This window comes from Vespa crabro, chromosome 4, assembly GCF_910589235.1.
Source record: "Vespa crabro chromosome 4, iyVesCrab1.2, whole genome shotgun sequence".
Classification (NCBI taxonomy): Eukaryota; Metazoa; Arthropoda; class Insecta; order Hymenoptera; family Vespidae; genus Vespa; species Vespa crabro.
Genome location: NC_060958.1, coordinates 4,189,026 through 4,216,842, shown reverse-complemented (window position 1 = coordinate 4,216,842; position 27,817 = coordinate 4,189,026). Strand labels below are relative to the sequence as shown.

Here is a 27,817-nt window from a genome sequence, read left to right as displayed (position 1 = left end):
GCCAACGTTTTACGTTTAGTCACCGTCGTCAAACTCAGACCCTTCGAGTTCGCGCTGTTCCTTCGGCTCGTTAACTAAACGAGCCAATGGAAAGGCGACCGTCTGGTGGCGTGACTCGAGATTTTTCTTTCTAACGTCTTGGCGTGCCGCTTAGTTACACGCGATCTACTACGTTAATCCACGCGTTTAACGATTAGCTTCGCAACCACACGACAACTACGGTACGACGAAACAGCTCGTTTTTCTTTTTACGTTATCAACAATCTCGTTAACTCGTTAATACGTTTTTGAGTAGGACCATTAGAATTTTTTTCCTTTCTTTCTTTTCTTTTTTTTCTCTTAGATAATAGGTAGATATCTATATACGATTCGAATATTTTTCAAAAATTATTTTTATTCGAATGAAATAATTAATTTATTAATTAATTGAGAATGAAAAATATCTTACGATCTTTTCGAATATGCTAGATCATTCGATCCGATTTCTCAATCCTTTTCGAACAAGAGCGCAGAAGAATGCAGATACTTTTGCTTCTCGTTTGCGATGAGCTCAGCCATATTTATAGATCTTCATCATCGATTTAATTTACAGAAAATCGCATCTCCTCTTTCTCTCTCTCTCTCTCTCTCTCTCTTTCTCTTCATTTTCAATCCTTGGCAAAGAAATCTATAAAAGTCTATGAGAGAGACAGAGAAAGAGTGATAGATAGAGATAGATAGATAGATAGATAGATAGATAGATAGATAGAGAGAGAGAGAGAGAGAGAGAGAGAGAGAGATCTATAGAAAAAGCGCCAAGGCCATTTTTGCATAAATCTCAAACAACGTTGCGAAGGTTTTGCCTGGAGATAGTATTCTTCTTGATCGCGTTCTCTTTCTCATGTCTCTCTCTCTTTCTCTCTCTCATTCTTTCTTTCTCTTTCTCTTTTTCTTTGTGAATACGAGTGCTGACATAAATTAGTATGCGACGTAGAAGTGAAAAATTACACGCGTTATTAATCATTCTACCAGCACGTTCAAATGATTATTTTTGCATTAACTCTTGAAATTAAAGTATCATTCGTCCTCCTGCCAAGGACGTTAATGATCGCTCAAACATGAAGTATTAGATCATTTCTTTACATGCACCTGGCATATAACACCATCATTTCCTATACAAACTGAGTCATCTATATTTAACTTCGTTACAAAAGCACGTGTTTTATTAATCGATTTTAAATACGACAATTAATATTCTTTATTTTCTATCATTTTACGAAAATCTTTCGATATCGTTTATCTTTTCTGTTGATGAATAATTGATATAAATACCTATCTCATATAAAATATAATTTCAAAGATTTAAAAAAAATGTATGTATATATATCAGCGTGATGAGATGCGAGCTAGGTCGATTTAATTTATCAGGATAAACATAGCCATGATCGATCGTGTGTTAAACAATAGTAGCAACCTTTTATCCGAGATGTAACCTTGAGAGAAAGGTGAGAAAAAAATAACAATAAAAAAAAAAAAAGAAAAAAAAGAGAAAAGAAAACATCTAACGACAGAGCGTGTGCTATAGCATATACACACGCAGGCACCCATACCACACATGTAAGACGTAATAAAATACTTTAAATCTGAAAACTAGACAAACGTGGTCTCGAATCGAATCTAGTGAGTACACTCTTATACTTGATTATACGTATGTATGTATGTAAAAGCGTATACCGCAAAAGTAGTAACTAACGACACGTGGGCAGCGCCGGATCGGATTGGTCCGAGCAAGCCAAGGGTAAATTATTACCGAGTCGCTCAGTGATGCGTCCGAACATGTTAATACATCTTATAATGGGCCCTTTGTCGCGATGTCCACCAACAATGCATTCGTTATAGCTCACGACTACACTCAGAGACACAGGCGCACGTTCCTGTCCACATTGGAGGCGCGCGTGCGGGCGCGAGCGCGCTTGCTCATTTCTCTCTCTCTCTCTCTCTCTCTCTCTTTCTTTTTATCTCTCTCTCTCTCTCTCTCTCCCTCGCTCACTCGCTTGCTCGCTCGCACGCACGTACTGGACATACTAAGCTCGTTAGCACCTTATTAGCGTCATTCGTATATATATAGGATATATACTGGTCTTTCGTCGCAAGTGACAAAAAAATTATTTAAAATCGACACTTCTTTGTACACGGTCAAGTACTATTTTCTTTTCTTTTTTTCTATTTTATTTTATTTTATTTTATTATTTTTTATTTCTTTTTTATTTATTAATCTTTTTCATTGTTTTGACAGAGATCGAATAAAAGAACAACGCTAGTATTGTTCCCGTATATGTATACATATAGATCGAGTACACCAAAAGTTGTGTCTCGTGGCACGTTCGAGGTTCGAGGAGCCGTTATATATCGATTCGCCTCTGGTGGTCCATTCCGTACTAGAGCAGCATGTTCGCCTTGTCACAATTTTTCTCCTTTAAAAGGGTCCTGAAACCTGACACCTTCATGGGTTCTCTTTCTTTATATTTTTTTCTCTTTTTTTTTCTTTTGTTACTTTTTGTTTTTTTTTTTTTCGTCATCCTTTCCCTATCCTATCCTTTTTTTTACTTCTGTTAAGGGTCCTGTGTGCATGTATGTAAGTACGTATGTATTTAAGGTAGTTCCCTCCCCTCACGAGAGGGGGCTTCTCAAATGATTTTCTTCGAAAAAGAGAAGTGGAACACGCGAGAGAGATCACGTAGTATTCCCTTGAAAATCTATAAAGAGAAAAAATATGAAAGGATATCGTCAAAGTAGCTAACGTTTTTACCCCACTTTTTTCTCTCCCCTCTATTTAGTATACTCTCTTTACGTTCGATTCTGACGAACGGCGTGGTTCGTTTTCGAGATAAGCTCAGTTTCATATCCGATCGTTTTATTATTATGGCTCGACGAATGTCTTGGATATACCAACGTAATCTTTTACGATACAAATGCTGGAAAGATTAAAGAGCTCAAGTAGGATCTTCAGAATGGTTTTCTCTCTTTCTTTCTCTCAAGAGAAAAATGCCTATCTTTCTTTCTTTATTTTTTTCTCTCTGTGTATGCTTATCTGTGTATGTGTGTATCTATCTTTCTCTGAGAAATTAAATTAGGATTGTTGTGAAAAGAAAGAGAACGAGAAGATGGACTCTTTTCTCGAGAAGTCGACTCAAGAGTCACATTTTAATTGCACATTGTCGGGCATTCAGAGAAAGATAGAAAAAGATAGACATTCGAATAAGATCTGCTCTCGACGTTTGGACTCGAGATTTTATCTAAAATTGAATTTCTTTCGTAGCTTTTCGTTAAGGTTTTCCATTTCGCTGACCGAATGGAGATATCGTTTTACGAAACGATCCCTATGAAAATCCTTTACTTCTGATTGAGATTTAAATGTGAAAGAAACAAAATTTACTAAATTAAAAAAGAAAGAAACAAGAAAAAAAAGGTAAAATACAAATACTCACCCTCGTACATCTGTGCGTACTGAGGAAAACCTGCAGCCCGTAACCATTTGCAAGCCTCTTGTGCTTCGATTTCTACGAACAAAAGAAATAAATGATTAAAAGTCTATACTCGACTTATTCGTCGTTGAATGAACAACTTATTCTCTCTTTTAAAATCCACCGTACGTAACCATACATATATATGAATGATGATAATACTTTAATACTTAAGATTATCTTCTTTTTCTTTTTGTTATATACTCGTAAGAAGTAACAAGAAGATTGTAAGAAACGTTCTCGTTCCTACGTTTATTGTAATTATATATATATATATATATATATATATATATATATATATATATATATATATACACACATACATACATAAAAACACACACAAACACGAATATACATACATACATACATACATAAATAAAAACACACACAAACACGAATATACATACATACATACATACATACATAGGTACAAGTCTTTCTTTTCTCTTAAAAGAATTCTTGACGCTCATTAAACCGGCATCGGTGGAACGCGAGACGCGCGCGATTTTCTCAATGAGATCGTATCGTCAGGCTGGATGAATGAAGGTTTCATCGGGAAAAAGCGGCATCCGCGACGAGAAACGCGTTCTTTAGTACGTGTATCTGCTTGCATACAGGGTGATTAAGTTGAAACATTTAATATGAACTCGTGAATACGTGTAGGTACTTATTTACTAACTAACTTATTTATTTTTTTTTATAAGATTTCTAGTTTCTAAGAAACTTCCTTTTCAAATAAACGTGTTAATAATTGTTGTGTCCCACCTACCAGTCCATCCCATCCTATCCTATTCCATCTTTCTCCTGCATATACATACTTATAACGTGTTTGTTAAATTTACTTATGATAAATATTTTCAATGTATTTTACATTTTTAGATTATTATTACGTTCTTATTAAGAATCAATGTTTCTTAATATGTTTCAGCTAATTTTCAACTTAGAAATTTATATTATTATAATGGATGTTGATGGACCATTTCGGAAACACCCTGTATACCTGTTTATACGTACATATATACAACGTTGGAGCGACATCGACGTTCGAGGCCAAAGGGAAAAAAGAAAGAAAAACTTGGAGCTGTACGGAATGCGCCGTGGTACCGCGGATTCAACGACGGCTCATTCAATCGTCAAGGAAGAACGTCGTTGTAGCTCGTTTACTTGTACCCTACTGAGAGAGAAATAAAGAAAGAAAGAAACGAAAGAAACGAAAGAAACGAAAGAAAGAAAGAGAAAGAGAAAGAGTTAGAGAAAGAGAGAGAGAGAGAGAGAGAGAGAGGAAGAGAGAGAAAGAGAGAGAGAGAGAGAGGAAGAGAGAGAACATACCAAGAGATGGAAAAAGATAGAACATTCGCGTATACATAGCTGACTATTATTTTCAAACTCCAATGTAAAGTCATTGTCCCATGCGTTAATAAATCGATCATTCAAGTTGATAAGATCGCCGACATTAATTACGGACAGGGTTGAGATTAAATAAGACTATGGTATACGTAGTAGAACGATGAAGATATATCTTTGATGTAATTATGCAGAAAAACGTATACGGGAAAACTTGTCGATGCGGTACGAATCCGAGGTGCTTGCATTCTTTCTACATTGGAATCGACCACCCGTTGAGGTGAAAAGGGAAGATTCCTAGGATCCCGTCGTGCCGATATAACAACTAGTAATTTCGATTTCGCGAAAGAGAAACGAATAAGCATTTATTTATATATATATATAGTTAAATGAAATACTAAGGGAAAATTATTTTTCTTCCTATTTTACCTCATTCTTATTCCTTTTCATAATTCTTAACTCCGTCTCGTATCCGATATTTTACGCGTAGTCTCTGAACGAACGAGATAAGAGTACAGAGGTAAGAAAGACAGTGAGAGAGAAAGAGAAAGAAAGAGAGAGAGAGAGAAAGAGAGAGAGAAAGAGATTGGATGTCCGACCATCGTCGTCTCTCTCCCCAGCTTATTTCTAGACGACGAAATCGCACGAAACGGACAAGCGACGTTTCCATAGACGAACGACATGGAAATCCACGATGTCGAGATCGCTTTGCGGTAGGTCGCCGCGTTTAACATCCAGCTCTCCGGTACTGAATAAAGATCTACGTAGGTGTGTCACTTCGTGCGGAATAAAAGGCCGGCAACTGCCGTTGCGACGCACATACGGCGTATGTATACAGACGACGCGAGGACAGAAACACGAACGTACTTATATACATGACTTGGTAGATGCAAGGCCCTTTCGTAAGGAGATTTGCCTTTACGCAATTGAGGCGACAACACCCGGACGCGAGACTCCAGAAACCGGCTACACTTTCCGACCGAATTACCAACGTCTCGCGAATAAACGTCTCGAGTGAGATAAAAAAATTTTAAAAATCAAAGAGAGAGAGAGAGAGAGAGAGAGAGGGAAAGAGAGAAAAAATGGGGAGGTAATTGGCTATCTCCCTTGCAACTTTGCAACTAATCATTCCCGCTTGGGGTAGTTAGGTAACTTTGTAGACAGGTAAATAGTTATACATAACTATATGATGTATAAGAAAAAAGAAACGGATCATGTATTGATCTAAAGATAAAAGTTTAAAGGGTTCAGAGATTTCAGATAACGATAGAAGGAATATAGGATGATTATGAGGGAGCATGTTTTAAATCAAACGATAAATATGGTATATCCAAGGATAATCAGTTTTCCTCGTAAAGATTCTCCTCAATCTCGTTTATCAGTTATGGCAGACTAAAAAATGTTTATCATGAAAGGTGATTCATGATCGTTAGAGAGATTTAAAAGAATATCGTTCTTTTTGGTATCCTCGCAAAGAAAGTTATCGATACAAAAATATAATCGAACAAGTGTTGAAGATATGTAACCCGAATATAAGAACAATCACAGTTCGTTTGAAACTTATCTTCTGGAATATGGACGTGTTTTAAACTTTAACATGTGGATATTGATTAATACCGACAACGAATAAGAAAGAAAAAAAAAATACACTTTGTTAGGTATGCGTTGTCTTTCGACGTAAGGGACCATAAACTAAGTATGTGCAAATTCTTTGAAAACTCTCAACGTTTTTCAAATGATTGGACGAACTTTTCTTTTTCTTTTTCTTCATTCGATCAACGGCCATTGTCTCGGAACGGCCTACTTTAATCATTTCGTTAAACGTTGTCGAGTATATATATATTATATGTATATGTATTGGGTTGTCCGGAAAGTTCGTGCCGATTTTGAAGGAAAATTAAAACGCAGCATTTAAATTTTGGTATACATTTATTAAATTATATAGATATTATTCTGTTCCATAAACTTTCTCTATCTTTCAGGCAATTTAAAAATTCCATCCTTTCAGAATCTTTCAGGTTTTTCGGTGAAAAACTTTTCTATATGATTTTTTATCTTGACTAAAGAGTTGATATTTTTTCCATTAAGGGCACTTTGTAATAATCGAAGTAGGTGGAAATCTGAAGGTCTGGTGAATATAGTGGATGGGGTAGAACATCCCAACCGACCTCTAACAATTTTTGTCGAGTTGTCAAAAATACATGGGGCCGTCTATTATCCTGATGAAATACAATGCCCTTCCAATTCGCGTTTCTAGACGTTTATGTTCAATTGCTGTCTTTAATTCGTTTAATTGGGAAGAATATTTTTCTGAATTTATCGTCTCGTTGTTTGATAAAATACAGGATTCCTTTTCAATCCTTCCAAACATTACTCCAATTCTTCCAAACAGAGCATGACCTCCTTGGTTCATTCCGCTTTCCCCAAGACCTTTTTCGCTCAACATTATTATAAGTGATCCATTTTTCATTCACTGTTATTACTTGCTTCAAAAATGGTGTCTTCTCATTGCATTTATAGAACGAATCGCAAATGAAAAAGCGATTCATCAGATTTTTTTCTAAAAAATCGTCGAGAACCTATACATCAAAACGATTTATGTAGCGAAGCTTCATATGTATGGTGGAAGCTCATGGATGGTGGATTTTGATATTTTTAACATTTCTGTTAATTTACGTGTCGTATAGCGTGGGTTATTCTCGATTAGTGTTTTAATCTGATCTTCAACTATGGTGGAAGATTTACCCGGACGTTCTTGATCTTCAAAGTTGAAATCATCAGCTTTAAACCTAGCAAACCACTTCCGCACAGTTCTTTCAAGTACAGCATCTTACCATTAACAGCGCATATCTTATTTGCCGCTTGTGTGGCATTTTTGCCTTTCCGATAAAAGAAAAGCATTAAATGTGTATAATGTACTTTGTTTGCTTCCATATTCAAAGGCGTATAAAACAGACAAAAATTAAAATATCGTAACCAAAACTTTTTCCAAATATGCCTAAAGTACCACCTTTTGAAATATGTACGCATATCATTTGTTTTCAATCATTCTGATATATTTAGACCTGTCCTTATGCCACCTACCGAAAATAGGTATGAACTTTTTGGACAACTCAATATGTATATATTTATACATGTATGCGCTTAACTGGTTTTGATACTCTTCGAACGTCTCTTCAATAAGGGACAACGATTGGCTCGTAAAACTAATTAAGCCGTTGGCTATTATCATTCTCTTTTTTTTTAATCCGCTCACATTCGCATAACATTTTTTTTAATCAACACATCTTGATAATTAAGACTTGATCATTGCGACATTCCTCGACGAGGATCCGTTTCTTTTTCTTCTTTTCTTTTTCGGTTTGATTTTAATCTGCTTAGAGATTTGCACGTTTAATGAAAAAAATAAAAATTCATAAAGAATAATTTTTCTTTTTGTCACAACCAGATTCCCCAGCGATTAATGTCATTTAATAATTCTCAATAATTTTCGAAGGAAGATAAAGATAAATATTATAGAAAAAATAAATAAATAAATAAAAATTTAAGAGTGATGTTATTCATTAACAATGACATCAATGTTCTGTATTAATCAACGTCTACGTTTTACTTCGTTGAGAAGAAAAAAGAAAATGAAAGGAAAGAAATAAGTGGTGTATCCCTGGGACTCGTAACGATAACGAGACGAAGACTGTCGATCCAGTTGTCTCACATCGACGTGGGCCATTTAATTAACGTCGATCCTTCTCTTGAATCGATGTAATCCCATGAGGAGAAGGAATCATTCGGTATAAGTAAAACAAGTAAGAACGATGTATCGCTTAAGACTTCGTTTTTATATTTACATACATTTCCTTAATCATGTTTTAAACTTCTCGATGATCATGATAATCGAATATACAACGATACAATTAAAAATCGCTATTGATTACAATTTTATTTCGATTAATAAGAAAATAAGAATGATTAATTTGATAAATATTTAATTATAGACTTAAAATCTAAAAAATGTATTTATTTATTTATTTATATAAGACGATAAAGAATGATTTATTTTATTTATATTGATTAAATATATCAGTATTAAATATTCCATTACAACGAGAGATAAATATGAATGAAAATAGGACAAATCGATCGACCGAGAGAATGAAATTTTTCAATGAAATTTAGTATAATAATCACGACGTTAATTAGTATGTTAATTGAAGTAGACGCTTTCTTTTTCTGGAAAGTGTGCCAGCGACGTATACTCATGTACTTACGTACGTATTCGAGATATCTCCTCTATCGAGTTCGTTTGTGATCAATTAAAATTAACCTCATGGCTGACTTTATCACCGTTCTTGAGAAGCATAACGTATTCGTAAAATAAAATGCATATGTATCGTAAACATCCGTTAATATTACCATAAGGAAAAATTTCTTTTTTCTAACGAGACGTCGTTACTTTGAAAGTTCTTAAAAAAGAAAAAAAGAAGATGTAGAAAGAAAATTGACATTAGATGCAAAGGGCCCGGTTCTACTCTTTCTCTCTACTGGAATTCTTTCGAATTCATGTATATAAAAATGTAGAATATAGAATCCACGGGTGATTATCATAAACATACAAATACGAAGTGTCCCATTTCTATCTAAGTGTAAAAATCGCTATCTCTTAAAAATCGCTGTTCAAATGCTCTAAAAGAAAAAGAGACTCGACATGTATAAATTTTCTTAACAGTTCTTATTTGTACAAAACATCGCACAATGATGGAGAATTAACTAATTATAATGCAAGAATCGATATATTTCGTAGAGATTCATGATCGTTTAGAATAATTTCAAACGTAACAACAACGAAGACATCAACTTCATAAAACAAGAAAAAAATAAAAACAAAAAACAAGAGTGTAAAATTTTGTCGCGGGACATTTAACGAGGTATTGTATTCCATACGTATACACACGTATGTATACATACATACGTAAACACACGCATCCATACATATGTGACGTAACTTTTCGTAGGATCACCAGGAAGAACGATACATTTCGAGTATGTATATGTAAGATCGTTATGAGAAGGAACGCAAATCGTGTAGGGTCGTGTGGGCGAATTATAATGAGATGAACTATCGACTCAGAACGTTAGTAAAAAAGAAAAAGAAAAATTCACCTTCCACCTTATCGTAATCCGGGATAACGCATGGAATCGATGTTACGGTGTGTTACTTGTGCGAACAATAGAGGTGAAAGGTAAGATGAATCGTGGAACTTGCTTCTTCTTCTTTCGATATATCGCGATACATTCGTTTATTTAGTTCCTTCCACCTCCATTCCACCTCTTCTCTATTCCTTTTGTCGTTTCTCGAGCGCGCTTCGTACGTACCTGAGTACTTACGAATGTAAGTACAATTCGATTCTATCTCTGTCTCTATCTTTCCCTTCCTCCCTCTCTTTCTCTCTCTCTGCTACTTCTTTCAGCTTGCAACGATTTATGTTGTCGTTTTATGACGATCGATAATTCATTAAGTTGGTAACGACATAAATGAAAAGTTTCAATCGAAACTTCATAGCTTGACATGCTTAATTTTTTAATTAGATAATTTGTATAATTGGTTAATAGAAATGATGAAAATGTAATTGAATAAAAATATAATAAGAAGATTAAAAATAAAAGTATTCGTAGATATCTATTTCTGTAGATCTGATTTTTTTTTTAATTATACCACGAGAAACGAAAAAGATATATTTCCTTGTTAGTTTTTTTTTTATCACAATTATCACAATTGCCGCACACTTTTAATTTGATGATCGTAATCAGAAACACATTTTTTTTCAATTGTTTATGACTGCCATATGAAATTGAGCATCAGTCATCATGTGCAAGACAGCCATAGCTGTCATTTGCCTACATATCGCCAAAAATCTGACGGCTATAGCCGTCATTTGCGGCAACATGTTAATCGATCTTCTTTAAATAGCGAATTAATTAATTGATCTACATCTCGTAGAAAAAATGATCGAAAGAGAAGGATCGATAGAGGCACGAAGTGACGCACGAAAAATAGGAAGAAATAAACTTGTATGCATTGCACATGTAGGTCGAGAGGGGGAGAAAAAAAGAAATAAAAGAAAAAAGAAAAAAAAGGAATGGAATAGGTTATTATAGGGAAAAGTGCAGGGCTCGAACTTCGATAACGCTCGACAAGTCCCAAGAGAAGATACACGAGTTGTTATCTATAAATAATAAAATCGATGTTGCTTCGATACATTACCAAACGAGTATTACGAGATGGCCTTGTTCGCTTTAAACGATAAAAAAGAAGAAGAAGAAGAGAGTAGCAATCACCTTTACTAAACTTTTCTTGATATTTTTCTAAAACTTTTTGATTGAAATTCATTCAACATTTGTAAGTAGAAAATTCTTGAGTTAACTTCTTACTAAAGAAAGGAAAACAAAATAAATCAAATCTTTCAATCATCAAAGAAAGCATTGTACCATTGAATTTTATATTTTACGATTCATTCATCCGAAACTTCCTGTATTTCTTTTATTTTTAATCCAAATAAATTTCATACATTAATTACGTTTATACCAATTGAAAATCTCTTTCTCATTCTTTCTTCCTCTTTCTCTGGTTAACGTAAAAGAAAAAGCATTACGGAACATTATGTATGAACCTTGAAACGTAGATCATCATTTCGTATTGGCAAACCGTGTCAAGTTTACCTGTTAGCCTTCTTTTTCTTTCAGTTAACAATGAAACTTGAAAAGGATATCTTTCATGCTCGCCTCCGATAACGTTCTACGGTGACAGAAAAAAAATAGGAAAAAAAATCAAAGAAACGAGAGTAAATAAGTATATAAATCGTTTAACTTATTTGTTACGCGAGACGGGCCAAGATGATTATATCAAATGAAATGTATGAAAAATAATGAAGATAAATGATAATGACGAGTAAAACGAGTAATACTGCCTATAGTTTCTCTCTATTTCTCTTTCTCTTTCTCTTTTTATGTTTTTTGTTATCTTAATTACACAAATATCAGAACTGGTTTGTCTATTAATATATTTTCTTTGTCGCTCGGATAATTCAAATTATCCGCTTGTACCGTCCTTTGTTACGAGTTAAAACTTATTGCAAACGAGACGAACAGTTGACAATGATTAAAACTACCGTTACGCGTCCGTTCATTCTTCTAACGAAATCTCGTTAGAGACTCTCTTTTACATGCTCTTTTTTCTCTCCTACGCGATATAAAATCGTTCGGTTATTTTGACCGTCCTGGTAAACATAATACTTCCTTCCAGCTAACAATCTCTTTCAAATGAACGAAGGAGAATTCGTTCTGTAATAAGAAAATGGGTAACACGAGAAATACTAATAAGAAAAGATAGAAAAGTAGGAAGAGGAGAAGAAGAAGAAAAAGAAAAAGAAAAATAAAATGACGACAGTAAAGGTTTCCAAAGAAGATTCTACTATCTTCGTTGTAGAAAGAGAAGGAATCTTGTAAGAAGAAAATATGTAAAGAACACAGAAAATATCCGTGGTAAAATATCCTTCGTACTCACGGACTATTTGTCTCTTTACTTACCGACCATACCCTCCCGTAAATTCCCTCCCACGAATACTATAAAATCCATTTATCTCCGGTATTGTGAGATATAAAAGTAAAGCGTCCTCGAGCATCGTCAAAATTTACACTTTAATAGGCAAACGAATCCTTTTATTTCGCGACAATAATGGTTAGGTTAAGGGAAAAGGAAAAATAAAAAAAAAAAGAGAAAATCAATTACGCATTTACCAGTCGGTAAATATGAACTCTGTTCAAGAAGACCCTTTTTGCATCTTTCTCTCTTTCTCTCTCTCTCTCTTCGTCTCTCTTTTTCCCTTTGTTTCTCTCTTTCTCATATAAGAAACTCTCGAGTAACAACAAGGGCCACGGTAGTAGGTAGTAACTCCAATGGTGAGTCCGTTACACCTTGTCGTGCCTTCTCGTACTACGAAAACTGCCACTGTAGACGTTCGTTGTCGCTCATTAACGAGGCTGCTTTTTGTTACACCGAAAAGCATGGTAAAACTTGTCGTGAGCAAACGCGGAACCGACTATTTGTGCTCTTGGAAGGGATCCAGATACTGCCGCCAGAGACTGTGGATCCAACGGTGAAATGATGAACAGGATAGTACGAGAAACTAATTAGCGCCGGCGATTAAGCGTTTCTCGCTTCTCTCACTACTCTATCTCCCTTTAATTCTCCTATAACTTTTCGTCTGTACTTGTGTTTGTCCAAGAAGTTCACTAATGTGTAATTGAAAGAACGTTTTGCCCTATCTCATTCTTTCTCTCTCTCTCTCTCTCTCTCTCTCTCTCTCTCTCTCTCTCTCTCTCCATCATTCTCTCATTCTCTCATTCTCTCATTTTCTCTTCCTTAACTTTTGATTTTGTATATTCTATGGATTTTGTATATTCTATCATCCGATCATGTATCATGTTTTAAATTCAAATAAATCATTAATTGACTTCCCGAAGCGTTCCATAGATACAGGTATTTGCATAATATATCGTCTATCCTTTTCTAAATAAATATCATCATACGTTTATTTTTCCCTTCGTCTTTCCACGATTTATGATTCTTTATTCTACAATCTATAATTCATATTACTCTTGGATTCATTTATTTGAAATTAAGTTCACCGAAAGTCTCGAAAATTTCGTTGATCATTTAGAAAAAAAAATAGAGAAAGAGGAAAAACATTAATCATGTTCTAAAACGGATGAGGATCAATAACTTCCTAAAAGAAAAAAAATCTTCTATAGGAATGTGCCAAAATGAAAGGGGAAAAGAGAGAGAAAGAAAGTTTGAGAGATAGAGAGATAGAGATAGAGAAAGAGAGAGAAAGAGAGAGAAAGAGAGAGAGAGAAAGAGGGGGGAAAGAAGAAGGAAAAGATGAAGAGAAGCACGCGTTTCCGCATCGTCGTTGAAAGGTGGGTGTTTGTCGCCAGACATCGTGATTACAAGCGCTTGCCAAAGCTTTCACCCATTGTTCCGAATAATTATTCTTCTTGGAGACGTCCGTTCTATAAAACCGTTAATCCTACGCTCAACGACACTTAAATCAACTACTTTTAATCAACTTGACTTTATGCGTTCGAATTATTTTTTTCGCATTTAGAAACAGAGACTTTTAAGATAGACAAAGAAATAGAACTAGGACGGAGAAGGAGGGGGAGGGAGACAGAGAGATAGAGAGGAAGAGAGAAAGAGAGAGAGAGAGAGAGAGAGAGAGAGAGAGAGAGAGAGAGAGGATCGAGTGTACCGAACAGTAGAAGCTCGCACCAGTTTCGGTGTTAAAGGGAAATCACTTTGCGGAAATACGAGGCGATAGGACGAGGTTAGTTACAACGGATGAGACGAGTACTGAATTGTAACTAACGATTCTTGGAATGACTTTCCCGTGGTTCGTTACTTGCGCGCAATTTAAACTGCAAATTGATGCCGGACGCTTCTGTAAGATCTTACGATTATTTTCCTAATGTTTTGATACGTTGGCCCCTTCTCGAAATACGAGTATTATCGTGATGGTTATAATGAAAAAAAAAAAAAGAAAAAACAATGTGACAAAAAAAAAAGCAAAGTCAACAAGCAATGAATACATATATAATCCACCAATGACGTTCGAAGAACGAATTTCATTTAACGTACTTTTTTCGAAGATAGTAAACGAACATGATACATATATATTGTATGTGTGTGTGTATGTATTCCAACAGAAATTTTTCTTTCGTGTCGTTCACTTTAGAGAGAGAGAAAGAGAGAGAGAGAGAGAGAGAGAGAGAGAAGAGAGTACCGAGAGAGACCACCCTGAATCTTGTTCCTTGGATCCTGCGTGGTGCACGCGGATTATTTTGAAAGCGAGTCACGAACACGTATATCTGAGTGCGCCGATACATTGCTGCTTCTGCTGCTGGTGAAAAGAAGAAAAAGATCTTACGAGGTCTTGCTCAGGGAGAAAATAAATAAAAGCCGAAATCATCAAAGATGCACGACGGCGAATCGAAATAAAGAATTTCGTCTCTACTCACATTTTTCATTCTTTCTTTCAATCCTTTTTTTCTTTTTTTTCGTTTTCATAATAAAAATTCTATTGTTTATGTGATAAATAAGAGAGTGAATAAATTGAAAAATCTATCAATTAATTATTTCCACTTACAATTACCTTGACTTTTCCTGTTCCCAGCGATGATCATCGTATATATACATAACATATTACATATAGACATTTATGAATAAAATGTTTCAAGGAAGGAAACAATATTTAACTTGTTTCAGGTGACTCTACAGGAAGCCACAGAGAGAGAGAGAGAGAGAGAGAGAGAGAGAGAGAGAGAGAGAGAGAGAGAGAGAGAAGACATCATGCTGTGTCGTTACGTTTCTCTTCCCACGGCGTTTGTAAAACACCTCGTGCGTGTGCAAAAGATATATATAAACGTACATATAAATATATATATACATACATATATATATATATATATATATAGTAACACACAGATACATATATGTGTAAAGAAGAAACATGTAAATACGTGTACGCGCGTGTATGTATATAACGGACGTGATCTCTCTCCCTCTCTCACGCGCGCGCGCGCAAATACACTTTCGCGAACGACAATAAGGCGTGATAATGCGAGCTCCGAAACGTTTAGTCATCGCAGCACTTCAAACTGCTCATGTGGACGATGAACCTCGTACTTACGTCATTTTTCTCGAGGATTCAATCTAGCGAGATAAATGTGCCCGTCTCTCTCTTTTTCTTCTCTCTTTCTCTCTTTCTCTTTCTCTTTCTCTTTCTCCTACTCTTTTTCTTTCTCTCTTACATGAATACGCTGAGCGTATCATTATCGTAACACCGTTTCGAAGAAACTCTATTACATGAACTAGTTCGTATGTTAACTTACGACAGAATAACGTTCCGTGTTTGAGGTAGGTCAAGCGAGTCTTCCATGTGAGCAGGAAGAAGTTCTTCTCCACGAATGAAAAGAATAATGATCGACTTACGAGTATACCGTTCAAAGAGGATAAAAAAGGGTATTTTTAAAGGAAAAGTCGGAAGTTATTCTGCTTTTCGTTATCTGTGAAACGAATGTATGACGGAAAAGAAAAGGAAGGAACCAAATATGAGGATAGAGAGCAGATGGTTACTCTGAAAATTTTCTAGGAAGACACAGACAGAGAGAGAGAGAGAGAGAGAGAGAGAGAGAGAGAAGATTCATTTCTTCTCAAAGTTCTTACTTCTCTTATTTCCACGCTCTCCTTCGTATGCGGTAGTATTTATAATTTAGTGCGTGCTATGCTGAGTTACGGCAAAGCGTAATGATATTTCGACTCTCTTGGTAAAGGAACGAGAGAGAGAGAGAGAGAGAGAGAGAGAGAGAGAGAGAGAGAGAGAGAGAGAGGGAGAGAGAGAGAGAGAGAGAGAGTATCTTGAGATTCACGAGAACGATATTTTCTTCTCCGAAGTAGACTGGAGACTCTATTTTCCGATGTATCTGGAGTGAAAGATCTAAATATAGTGATAGGTACGTTTTCTCTTTGCACGAAAGAAAGATAAATAAAAGATCCATTTACTTTGATTCGAATCACTGGAAAATTAAGAATGAACGATCCATAATACGTATATAAGCATATATCTAGCAAATGGAAATAATAGTAAAATAATTGATAGAATGTAATCTATTACTCTCGACAATGCTATAACAAATGTATCAATCTGAACGATTTCGAAAGAGAACATTATGAAAAAAAAAAAAAATACAAAAAATACAAAAAGAAAAAAAAATAAAGAATAAACAAAAAAAGAAAAACAAAATCTTGGGTGAGAATGAACTTTCTCGGCGTGTTTATCATCCGGTGCAATGATCCGCACATACATCGTAAGACTCGCACTGATAATTAGTAACGACTTCGAAGCCAGTTGAAGGTGTAGTAAAAAATATTTTGAACTCGAAAGAACCCACCAGTAACGGTAACAACAACGGCAACGACTGGCGGTGGCAAGCAATAATACAACAGCATGAAAGACACAGTACGATGGTAATACTCGAACGCGGCTCGGTTGATTTACGAGAAAACGAGATCGATAATTAGAAGGCGGCGAGCGAGCTTGTCGTCAAGTTTTTTATCTCCTCCCCCGCGTCACAACGTTAACTCGCCAGAACGGATATATTTCGATTGGTAGTAATAGTATCGTGAGCGACAAGCCTCGTCGATTCTTCCGGCTGAAGGAAGGAGAGTTCGTACGTACATATATATGTACGTATGTAAGTATGCATGTATGTATGTGGAGACGACGTGCTGAGAACAAACGATAATGCTCTGTCGCGATTGGAAAATTAGTCGGGCGTCGATTCGTCGGACTATTCGACGAGTCGAAATCACCGCCATGTTCAAATAAGACACCTATTCGCTGACAATGATTAATTTCCTTTTATAGATCTCGCCGTGAGATTATAAAGCAAGTAGACTCGTTGTTACCCTATCTCTCTCTCTCTCTCTTTCTCTCTTTGAGATTGGACCTACTAACACGCACAACAGCGATCCGTTACTCGAAAGTGCATGGAAGCATTAAATCGGCCATAGTAGTTCCCGAACTCGAGGCGTCAAAACGAATCGATCATCATAAAACGAAGGTGTTACAACGAGAGAGCTCTTTCTCAAGCTCGCCTCGAGGTGAAAGTCACGATCTTTGCGCTATGAAATGCTCCTTAAGGAGCAACAAGTAACTTCACGTATGTATTAGTGACGACTACACTACGTCGTAATACAAACATGTTTACATACACACATATTCTTCGATACGCTCATTCTAATCTTAATTCTCTAATCATTTTTCGTTAATTCCTTTTCCTTTTCCCTATTCTTTCCCTTTGTTTTCATTTTTTTTCTACTTAAGAACGCACGAATTTCCACCAAAAAGAATTACCGTAGTTACATTCACAAATAAAACAGGATCAATAGATTAACAACCAAAGTTACAGAGAGATTACAAACAGGTACCTGGAATTTTCCAGGAACTTTTTAAAATGATACGTTTTGTTTACTCTCGGATACGGTATTAATAATTAGTTAAAATGATACAGGTATCCTGTTAACTATCAATACTCCTCGAACAATTTTACGTATAATATAGATATAAAAACAAAAAGCGTTGTCGAGAGACAGGCAGTCTAGCAATTGGTCTCGACTAATCTTAGCAAGTGAAGATATAAACCAACCACTTTTAAATTCGTCGAATACATATGTATATACATATGTATTAAATAAATCATCATTGATTTCATATTCAACAGCTATTATTTTACTCAACGTTCACCCCGTATGTATATTTGTATGCGTGTGTGTGTATGTGTTTGTATATACATTCAATTAAGAAAAAGGGGATCGAGTTATCGACCATCGAAACGCGTCGATGCTTTGATCTTCGAGCATACTCGAGAAGAAGAATCGTACACTCTAAGAAGATAACACCTTCGAAATTAGAACCGTTCGATGCCAATAAGCTCAAGAGTTCGAACAGTAATATCGTTCAAATCGATATTCTCTTTGTACCTAAATATTAACATTAATTTATTTTAAATGAAACTTTTGCGAATAACATTTAACGCGTTAAAGGGTTTTAACGTCAAAAGCAAATGATTAAAAGCTTTTTATTATATAATACGTGATGTAATCGTATTCTTGTTGTGGTTCGTGCCTCAATCGAATTCGATTTGTCGAGATTAAATGTTTTCATGCTCTCTCTCTTTCTCTTTTTTTTCTCTTTTCATCTTATTCGATTCCTTACGAGAGAATCTTAGTTAGGGTGTCGATCAAGGATCAAGGCGGTGGAACGTGCGCTTAAAAGGCGATTCAATTAAACACAATAAAAGTCGTGTTAATGCAAATCCAGGTCGGCATATATATCGCAAATAATACAGTTCATTAGTAAACGGTCTCGTCGTGTTCGTCCGTGCAAGCGGTTGTTTGCCGATACTGTGGCTTCGCGTTGCTCTCTCTTGAGAAGAGTTGCGTGTACGCATATTCAAATGAGATATACGACTGTGAGGAGCATATAGCTTCTATATATAAGCGCACGCGAAACTCGAGGGACCGTGAAGATTGACTCCTCCTCCTCCTCTTTCTCCTTCTTCTTCTTCATCTTCTTCTTCCTCTTCTTGAGCACCGTTTTATCTCACGAATTAACGTCGTATCGCTCAACTTCTTTCGTTCAATTGAAAAACGCTGAAGGTGTTCGATTTTCGATTAATTTTTTTCAATTATTTTTTAATAAATGAAGAAACAATTGTACGTTTGATATGCTTATCTATATTAATGCGTTTAATATGTTATTTATTTAATAATGGTAAATTTATCGTAAATTTATTTAATATGGTATTAAAGGTATCATGTATTTGTCGAAAATAAATATGACGATACGATGAAAGTATTTAAATTTGAAAATAATCAAATTTTAATATTTTTATGAGAGAAAAATTTGCCTGATTGAATATTTTTAATTAAATTTTCGTAGATAAATTAACAATTTTTTAAAATTTTATTTCAAGATAAGCAGATTTTTAATATTTTTTTTAGAAAACGTGCTAACCATATAAAGAAAAAAAGAGTCACTTTTGCTATCTCTTCCGAAGATATTCCAGTGAGGTTCGAAGGGGCAAAAGAACTTTTTTTTATATCATCGTTAAATCGCTTTTATTTTAAAATTTAGTTTTCTAAGAGATCACGTTCTCTAAGTACGACGTATTCGATTGGTTTACAAAAGATATTTCGTCGACTAGGTAGGTTAATACATACGTACGTATGCTTAAGGGTTTCTGACCTCTTGGGTGGTCCGAATTTTACAGGCGCCACGTTATAAGGCATACACGGAGGATTCGCCTCGAAGCATTACGTGTTATGCTAATTATTCCGAACATACCGTCATAAATATCTCGTTATTGCTCCTCCTCGTAAATAAAACAGTAACGTGCGGCACCGAAGAAACGATATTGCAGACGGTTAGACTGTAAAAGAAGAAAAGGGAAAGAAAGAGAGAAAGACGATGGAAGAAGAAGGAGAGAAACGCGTCTTTGTTCATTTATATAACGAAAAAAAAAATGTTCAACTAATGAGGGCACAATATTTACGTCGAATTGTTTTTCTACATTCAAAAACATACAAGTTTTTAAAGGCCTATTCTTAAAAGCCACGGAATCTTATAAAAATACGTTGAGTTACCTTTCATACGTAAAGTTCAGAGTATTTAAAAAAAATCCGATTATAATTAACGTGATTTAGAAATGCCAAGAGCTATAGAAAAAGGAAATGAGATATGAGAAGAGAGTAATTAAGTTAGTGAAGAGGTAGTAGGGTATTAAAATAAAATCCGTAGAGATTTGAAAGAACCCCAGATTTTCTTCATTCTTTTCATTCCGAATAACGATACTCTATCGCGGTTAAGGGGAAGGTTAAATTGACGAACTTTCTTTTTTGAAATGTCAAAGTTTAGCTGACATCATGTCCTGACGGACGGTTATTTCTGTGAGCTATATTTTATTTTTTTTTCTTTTGCGTGAACTTTAAACGAGACTGCCTTTAAATGATATCGTTGTCATTGTCGTCATCGTAATAGGGTAACGATGATGAAGTTTTCGAAAACCCTTTGTCCCTCACCGGATTGCATTTTCCCTTCGCTTTGTTCAATCTCAATAACGATTGAAATTTCTGGAAAATTTCATTACTCCGTTTCTACGTTCCATTACACTTTATAAACAGCGCTGTCGTTTACAAAATTATAAACTCTTCAACTTCTTACTCGAACACGAGAATATTGAATTTCTCGTTACAACATGACACGTATCAAAGAATATTCAAAATTGAATCTTGTAAACGTTCTATTAATAAAATCTTTTCAACTATAAGAAAAGATTTTATAGCGACAAAAATATATTTTGTATTTATCGGGAAAACTTATTCGACATGATGTCAATAAATTTATATAAAAAGTCGAGAAAATACGTCGATAAAAATATTCGATGTATTGACGAATGTGTAAAAAAAAAAGAAAGAAGAAAAAACAATACCTGTATATATACATACAGGCGCATGAGTTACATATGTATGCAGCTACCATATGACGTGTAATCATTGTGGGAAAAAAAACGCAAAAATGCAAACATAATGTAGGCAAATGATTTTCTCTTTTTCTATTATGAGAATGATATATCCTAAAGGCACGTTCTGTCCTATAACGAGAAATCGATTTTATCTATGACTGGCTTTGAAATTTGAACGTAACGAAATTCTAACTAGGTATAAACTTTCTACTAGATCCGGACTACTAACGCCCGCTCATAAGACCTAGTGAGCTAAAAGTTCACGTTAAAGCCGGCTTAGCTTCGTGATCTCATTGCGATCTACAATCAGAATACACATACATATATCGTTGGGATAATCGAATCGAAAAGGGACAAAGAACGAATGACTCGTGACTCGTGATGAAAATTCTCCCTTCGAGCTAACTCCCTTGTTGTCTCTTTTATTCAGTCTTCTCTAATTTCCTTCTAATCGATTTCGATTCACGATGTCAGTATAAAGTTTACGAGAATAATCTGCTGGTATATGATCCTGAAAATACAATAGAATTTCTTTTACCTTTATTATACTTTGGATAATATCAAAATATTATTATTATTACATAAAAAAATAAATATATAAAAACAACAAATCATAATTCCAGAGAGATGGATTTGTCGAAAGAAAATATAAATATATTATAAAATAATCGAGATATACAATCTGCGTTATACAATTAATAAATTCTCTTATATTAAAATAAAATTGTATGGATTTTACCTACAGTCGTCTATACTGATTAATTTGGATTATAGACATTTACGATATTATATAACTTCTAACTACTACAGAGATAAACTAATAATTTTATATCTCGATATAACGAATTAAATGGAGCAAACTATGTATATATATAAATACACACATACTGTATGTATTTATATTCGAACGATTCGTATGAACATGCATACAACGTTAGTCGTATGAAACTAACAACCTCTTGAACGTATGCATACAAACACGCATATACACACACATAGATGCAGACGTGTAGATAGTAGAAACATGAAGGTACGTGTATAGTAACGAAGTAGGACGAGCCAACGTATCGCCTTTCACTCGAAATTCGTAGGTGGCGAATGACAGACGCACCGGAGTGCGATCTTCTAATAAATCTCTACTCGCAGGAGTATATCGAGAAGATGAGAAGAGAGGGGAAGAAGTATAAGGGAGTATCAATTTACACGTGGGCTTTAATTCTACGCGAATGCTCGCACGCGCGTTGCCCTGAAAGACCACCGATACCCATTTCTTTTTTTTTCTCTTTTTCCTTCTAATTCGATCTCGTTCACACAACAGAATACAACCGACTTTCTCGCGTTCCACGATGAAATTAATGAAAAATATTCATCGTGATTTATGGAGAAGGATCGTTTAAAAAAATTTCGAAAAATGTATGAAATATAGTGAGAATGAAAATCAATCTAAATTGACAAGTTAATTTGAAATCTTTCTTTTTCTTTTTTATTTTATTAATCACATTGATATCCTGTCACGTAACACATGTATGTGTTTTTATGTTGAATAAATAAATAAATAAATAAAAAGACGAAAGAAAAACAAAAATACGTGGATCAAAGAGATTTCAATCGCGATAATTGAACGACGTTATTTAATATCCAAGCTCCTGAGTGTTATAACGAATGTACTTCGATCGCTTCATTATCCGCGAGAACTCATGCGCTCACTGTGCATTTCGTTTGCAACTGTCTCTCTCTCTCTTTCTCTCTCTTTCTCTCTCTCTCTCTCTCTCTCTCTCTCTCTCTCTCTCTCTCTCTCTCTTCGTGGGCGTGAGATATTTTATTGGCGCCAATTTTATTCGTTTTCGCGTATAAAGGATAAGCATAGGTCGCACCCGACGACGTGGGAAAGAATCTCAGGATCTCAAGACTCTCCTTCTGTTTTTTCGATTAACTTTTAACGATTCTCTCTCTCCCTCTCTCTCCCTCTTTCTCGTTCGACCACTTAGATTATTCGTACGTAAAACGCACTGCGAAATCGAATGAGATACGTTCGAGAACTAGTCGTAAGTATCAAACAAGATTACTTCCTACGGGCCATATGTGAGTATAATTTAGATTTCCTAGTCTCTGGCCGATTACAGTCGTTTACTCTCTCATTCTTTTTCACACGCAAAATACACGATGTAAGAATCGCAAAATGGAACAAGAAGGTAGACTACCCCTCCACCCTCTCATCCCTGATTACCGTTTCACCGTTTATGATTTTTGTTCCTTAGCTTGGAAAAGTTTTTTTTTCTTCTTTCTAAACGTCCGATAGTTTCCTACGACGATAGAGAAAGAGAACAACGATTGTTCAGGGTGGAGAGGAGATCGTTATTGCGAACGCGTGGGTCGCGCCCTTCGGGATGCAACTCTCTGGAACTTCACTAAAACGTAGCTCTCTCGAGGAGCTCTTAACGATTCTCTTTCGATAGCCTCCTAAGCATGGCGCCTACGAGCTTCAAAGTGTTATCTTATGGAAAATCAATGCGCACTATCTCTTTCTTTCTCTCTCTCTCTCTCTCTCTCTCTCTCTCTCTCTTACTTTTTCAATGTCTCACTCTATCATTCTCTCTTTCTCTCTTTTTATTCTTGGTCTTTATTGTCCCTCTTTACGTTAATTCGCAAAATCGTTGCAAAATCATGCCAATGTTATTACAAGAGGATGTAAAATTTCTGGAAATCGTTTAAACTGCCCACGTAAATCCCTTTCGAAAATTACGAATACGAATATATATATACTTTTTTCTTTTTGTTTACACTTTCTTTTCTTTAAAATATAGGTTAGCAATTGGCGGTCTGTGACTCTATTTGCTTGCTCCAGTAAGATACAAGAAAACGATCTCCACTATTTAACACAATACCATGTTCATCATCTATAAATCTCACGAGACATGGATATTGTTTCTTTTTTATTTTATTATTTTTTTTACGAATAGTTTCAGTCTTCTATCGTTATGTACATTTATAGATTATTATTAGATTAAAAAAGAAAAAGTGAAAAAATATTGTTACTAATTTTTCTTATACCTTTTTAATACGAATTATTAATATTCATAACTTTCTAAGAGAAAATATCTCAAAAGTTATACAACCACATATATAATACCTATATTCTACATATTTCTATTTCAACCATATTCAACCTTTTTTCTTGGGCCACGTAGATATATTTGCTACGTTATGTATAGCAAACCACAACATAATACATTATATTTCTTAGTATAATATAATAATGTAAAAAGTAAAATTCAAAATTCCAAAAATAAATAAATAAATAAATCTATACGAGCGTTTATTTAAAAATTAATAAAGAATTGCATTATTACACAATCAGTAAGTATTTATATACGTAATTATTTTTATATGCGTAAGTATGTTCTTCGCATATTTCATTCTAGAATATAAAAATGATTCGCCGATGCCAACAACATAAGCAACAGATGAGCATATTCTTATACGATCTTTTATTTTTCAATCACTAATATAATATAAAAGCTTGGCGAGCCACAAGTTGAGGATGATTGCCCTATTCAATATCAGATAAAATGTAAGAAAAGCTCTTCTCGTAAGCTACGCGACTTTTCTTGTTAAACATGGAATAATGAATTTAAGTAATGGATAAAACGAATAAAACGGGAGTAAACGAATTAATCGATTGTAGGGACCGTACAATTGTGTCTCATGACAGAGAAGTTGTCCATTTATGTGACTATTTAAACTCGGTGAGTTTATAAGATGATCACTTGTTGATCCACTTTAGTTCGATGAAAAAGAAAAGAAAAAGGAATCCATTAAACGATTCCGATTCTAAGAATCTTTGTAGGTTAACATTTGTTTTATCTATTTTCTTTGGCGACGTCGCCGAGCCGTCTTCGAAAAAATATGGATCGGCTTTTCCTAGAACTTATATAGATCAAACTGTCAATATTCTCTCTTTCTCTCTTTCAATCTGTTTCTCGAGATCAAAGAAAAAACTTGGCCATCTGCAGACTGTTTACAATTTATATATGATTCATAGAAGTGAATGTAGGTTTACATTATTTCCTTTTTCTTTTTTCTTCTTCTTCTTCTTTTTCTCCAGCTTTTTTTTTCATGACATTTATTATCCCAAACTTCAATTTTATTTCTTTTCTATGTCATTGATCGTTTTATTTCTAATTTTATTTTAATACGTATTTTATCGTTTTTTTTTTCATTCGAATTGTATATTTTATTTGATATTCATTACATTATTTTTGTTTTATCTATGTTTAAAATTATATACATACGTACAATGAAATAAATTAAACCTATAAACTAAGGCAAATATAATATAAATGTATAGAATATAGGGCTTACATGATGCTGAAACGTGAAAATTTTGCGCTTGAGGCAGAAGCGACTCGTTTAATTCGTCTTCTCGATTAAACTCACACTGAGAGAAAGAGAAAAAAAGAAAGAGTGAGAGGAAGCATTCTCATGCATCTTTCGTTGAAACGGCGTGGGCTAAAGACTTACGTTGCTTAAGACCGTTTATCTCAAGCCAGGAACGACGCATTCATTCATGCGAGATATCCTGCACCGTTCACTCACCACCCACGAGTATGAACGTTTTGTAGGATTCAAGGAGTAACAAGGAAGGCAATGTTATTTAAAATATCTCATATACCGTGACAGATATATATATATATATATATATATATATATATATATATATATATATAAAGAAGATAGACGCGGAGTATATATATTACAATACAATAGAAGAGATCTAATTGAATTTAATTATACTGTACTATTGTTTATATATAAAATATATGTAATATTAAGGAAAGGATTTGTAATATTATCGAAGGGAAGAGGGAAGTGGAGAATATATATTACAATAAAATAGAAGAGATCTAATTAAAATTAATTACATTCTACAGTTATGTATTAGGTTCCTCAGATTTTAATGTTCAAACTTTGTCAATATATTCTATGGTACTAAATAAGAAAAAAATGTTATGTAAACATAGGTCACATAGAGCTTTATTAAAAATTTATAACAAAAATACGGAATACAAGTAAAACCGACTTGTTGTTACTATGAGCATTGACCCAAATAGATTAATGTATTTACTACTTGACATCATCACGTCTAGAGTTAATTAATACTTGATTTCAAAATGTCTACCTGTTGATGCACACGTATGTCTCTCAATTGTTCCCAGTATTTTCTCCTAAAAATCATATATCACTATTAGAAATATCTGCCTTTGGGAACTCGTTGAATACTCGGTAAGAAAAAGCATAGATAAAAAACACATTGCCATTTTGTCCAAGCTTAGGCATTTTTAGTCAAGTACCTGGTTCTCAATAATGTATCGAGTCAGGCAATAAATAAATAGTGAAAGTAGACGTCTAGGCGCGACGAGCCAAGGGTTGTCTGGCGCCTAGCCTTGAAATATCCATTGACACCCTCTAGTCTACACGATCACTAGAACAAAGGGGCACACATGGAATGTTTAAACATTCCAATGAACTATCCTGACATGCCCACGACCAATAAGGATATTGCTTTCCCTTTCCGGGCATTTTTTACTTAAACTCCTCCCTTTCCATTCCGCTTTCCTAATTCATTAATATCTTCGTGAATAGTTCAAGAGAAATCTATAGACAGTCGTATCAAAGCATTCGCACTCACCAATAAGATAGCCGAGTCTTATCAATATCACTGGCTATACTTTAATCGGAGGTATCCAGTACAATCTAAAACGCAACAGCACAACTAATTACACATCAACAATTTTATCTTATTTCAACGAATGTGTTAGTTTCAATTCGCGCATCTACCTCGCAAGTTTTACGGGATCCTTTAAAAAAATGCGCTTTTTCCCATTAATTGGCGGGAACGCGGCAAGCGGTATTTTATTGACAACGGTATCTTAGTGTTGTCGCCCTTATTCATCGCAATCAGTGGATCTATAATTCTGACAATAAGAAAGAGACGAGGGAAATTTTCCGTGTAAATCAACTATCATAGTTAATTCAATGTGAAACGCGTATTTGGAAACGTAGTTGCGCCCTCATGACGCAACACTGCTGTTCTTGATAATGATTGACAGCGATCAAAGATCGAATTTATAACTGTACAAACTTCGTTTCTATTTTGTTTCATTTCATTGAATGCATTATTAATCTTTTGTATTAATTCATTACGTGAATTTATTCGTGTTTGATACATTTTACCTTTTAAAGTTCCCTACAAATAGAAGTCGATGGCATAAAATCGGACGATCTTGGTGGTCAAGAGAGTAATGCACCTCGATCTATCCATCTGTGAGGAAACTGATTATACATTAACAGTAAGTCAGTTATTATTACTATTACTTGTATACCGCATTTTTGTTATAACTTTTTATATTATAACTTATATATACATATATAATATATATTATATATAATATTAAGGGAAGCACTGGTAATATTATCAAAGAGAAGAAAAATAACTCATATAATTATATCCAATTTTATTCTGTTAATTCGTATCTGCAAATTCTGAATTCTTGCGGATTTTAAATTATATTCTTTCGTTTCTCTTCTATTACGTTTAAGTAACTTTTTTATCAATATTATCTTTTAATCGTAATATGAGTTAGCGAATAAGGAACAAAGTTGGACGAAACATAGCGACGCTTTCCGTCGGCTATCGTGTTACTCTTCTCTCGACCGCACTAGAACCGCAGTTTTCTTTGTAAAGAACAAGATCTACCATCGGGCCGGCAGCCGTTGACTATACACCATAGCGAAAATATTTGCGTTTCGCTACCGAGAAATACTAACTTCGC

General features: G+C 34.7%; 1 protein-coding gene and 1 long non-coding RNA gene across 8 annotated transcripts in view; one reads left to right on the top strand and one right to left on the bottom strand.

Moving 5' to 3' along the window:
• The window catches only part of LOC124423671, a 162,138-nt gene that overhangs the window by 27,737 nt on the left and 106,584 nt on the right, over positions 1–27,817 (bottom strand). For all 7 annotated transcript variants that reach the window (XM_046961681.1, XM_046961682.1, XM_046961680.1 and 4 more), the window contains one exon: positions 3,468–3,539. In XM_046961681.1, the coding sequence (XP_046817637.1) occupies positions 3,468–3,539 (72 nt within the window). The remainder of the gene's footprint in view (positions 1–3,467; positions 3,540–27,817) is intronic.
• Positions 3,856–16,702, top strand: LOC124423684. Its single transcript, XR_006942132.1, has 2 exons — positions 3,856–4,162; positions 4,432–16,702. It is a non-coding gene; the product is annotated as an uncharacterized LOC124423684 (long non-coding RNA).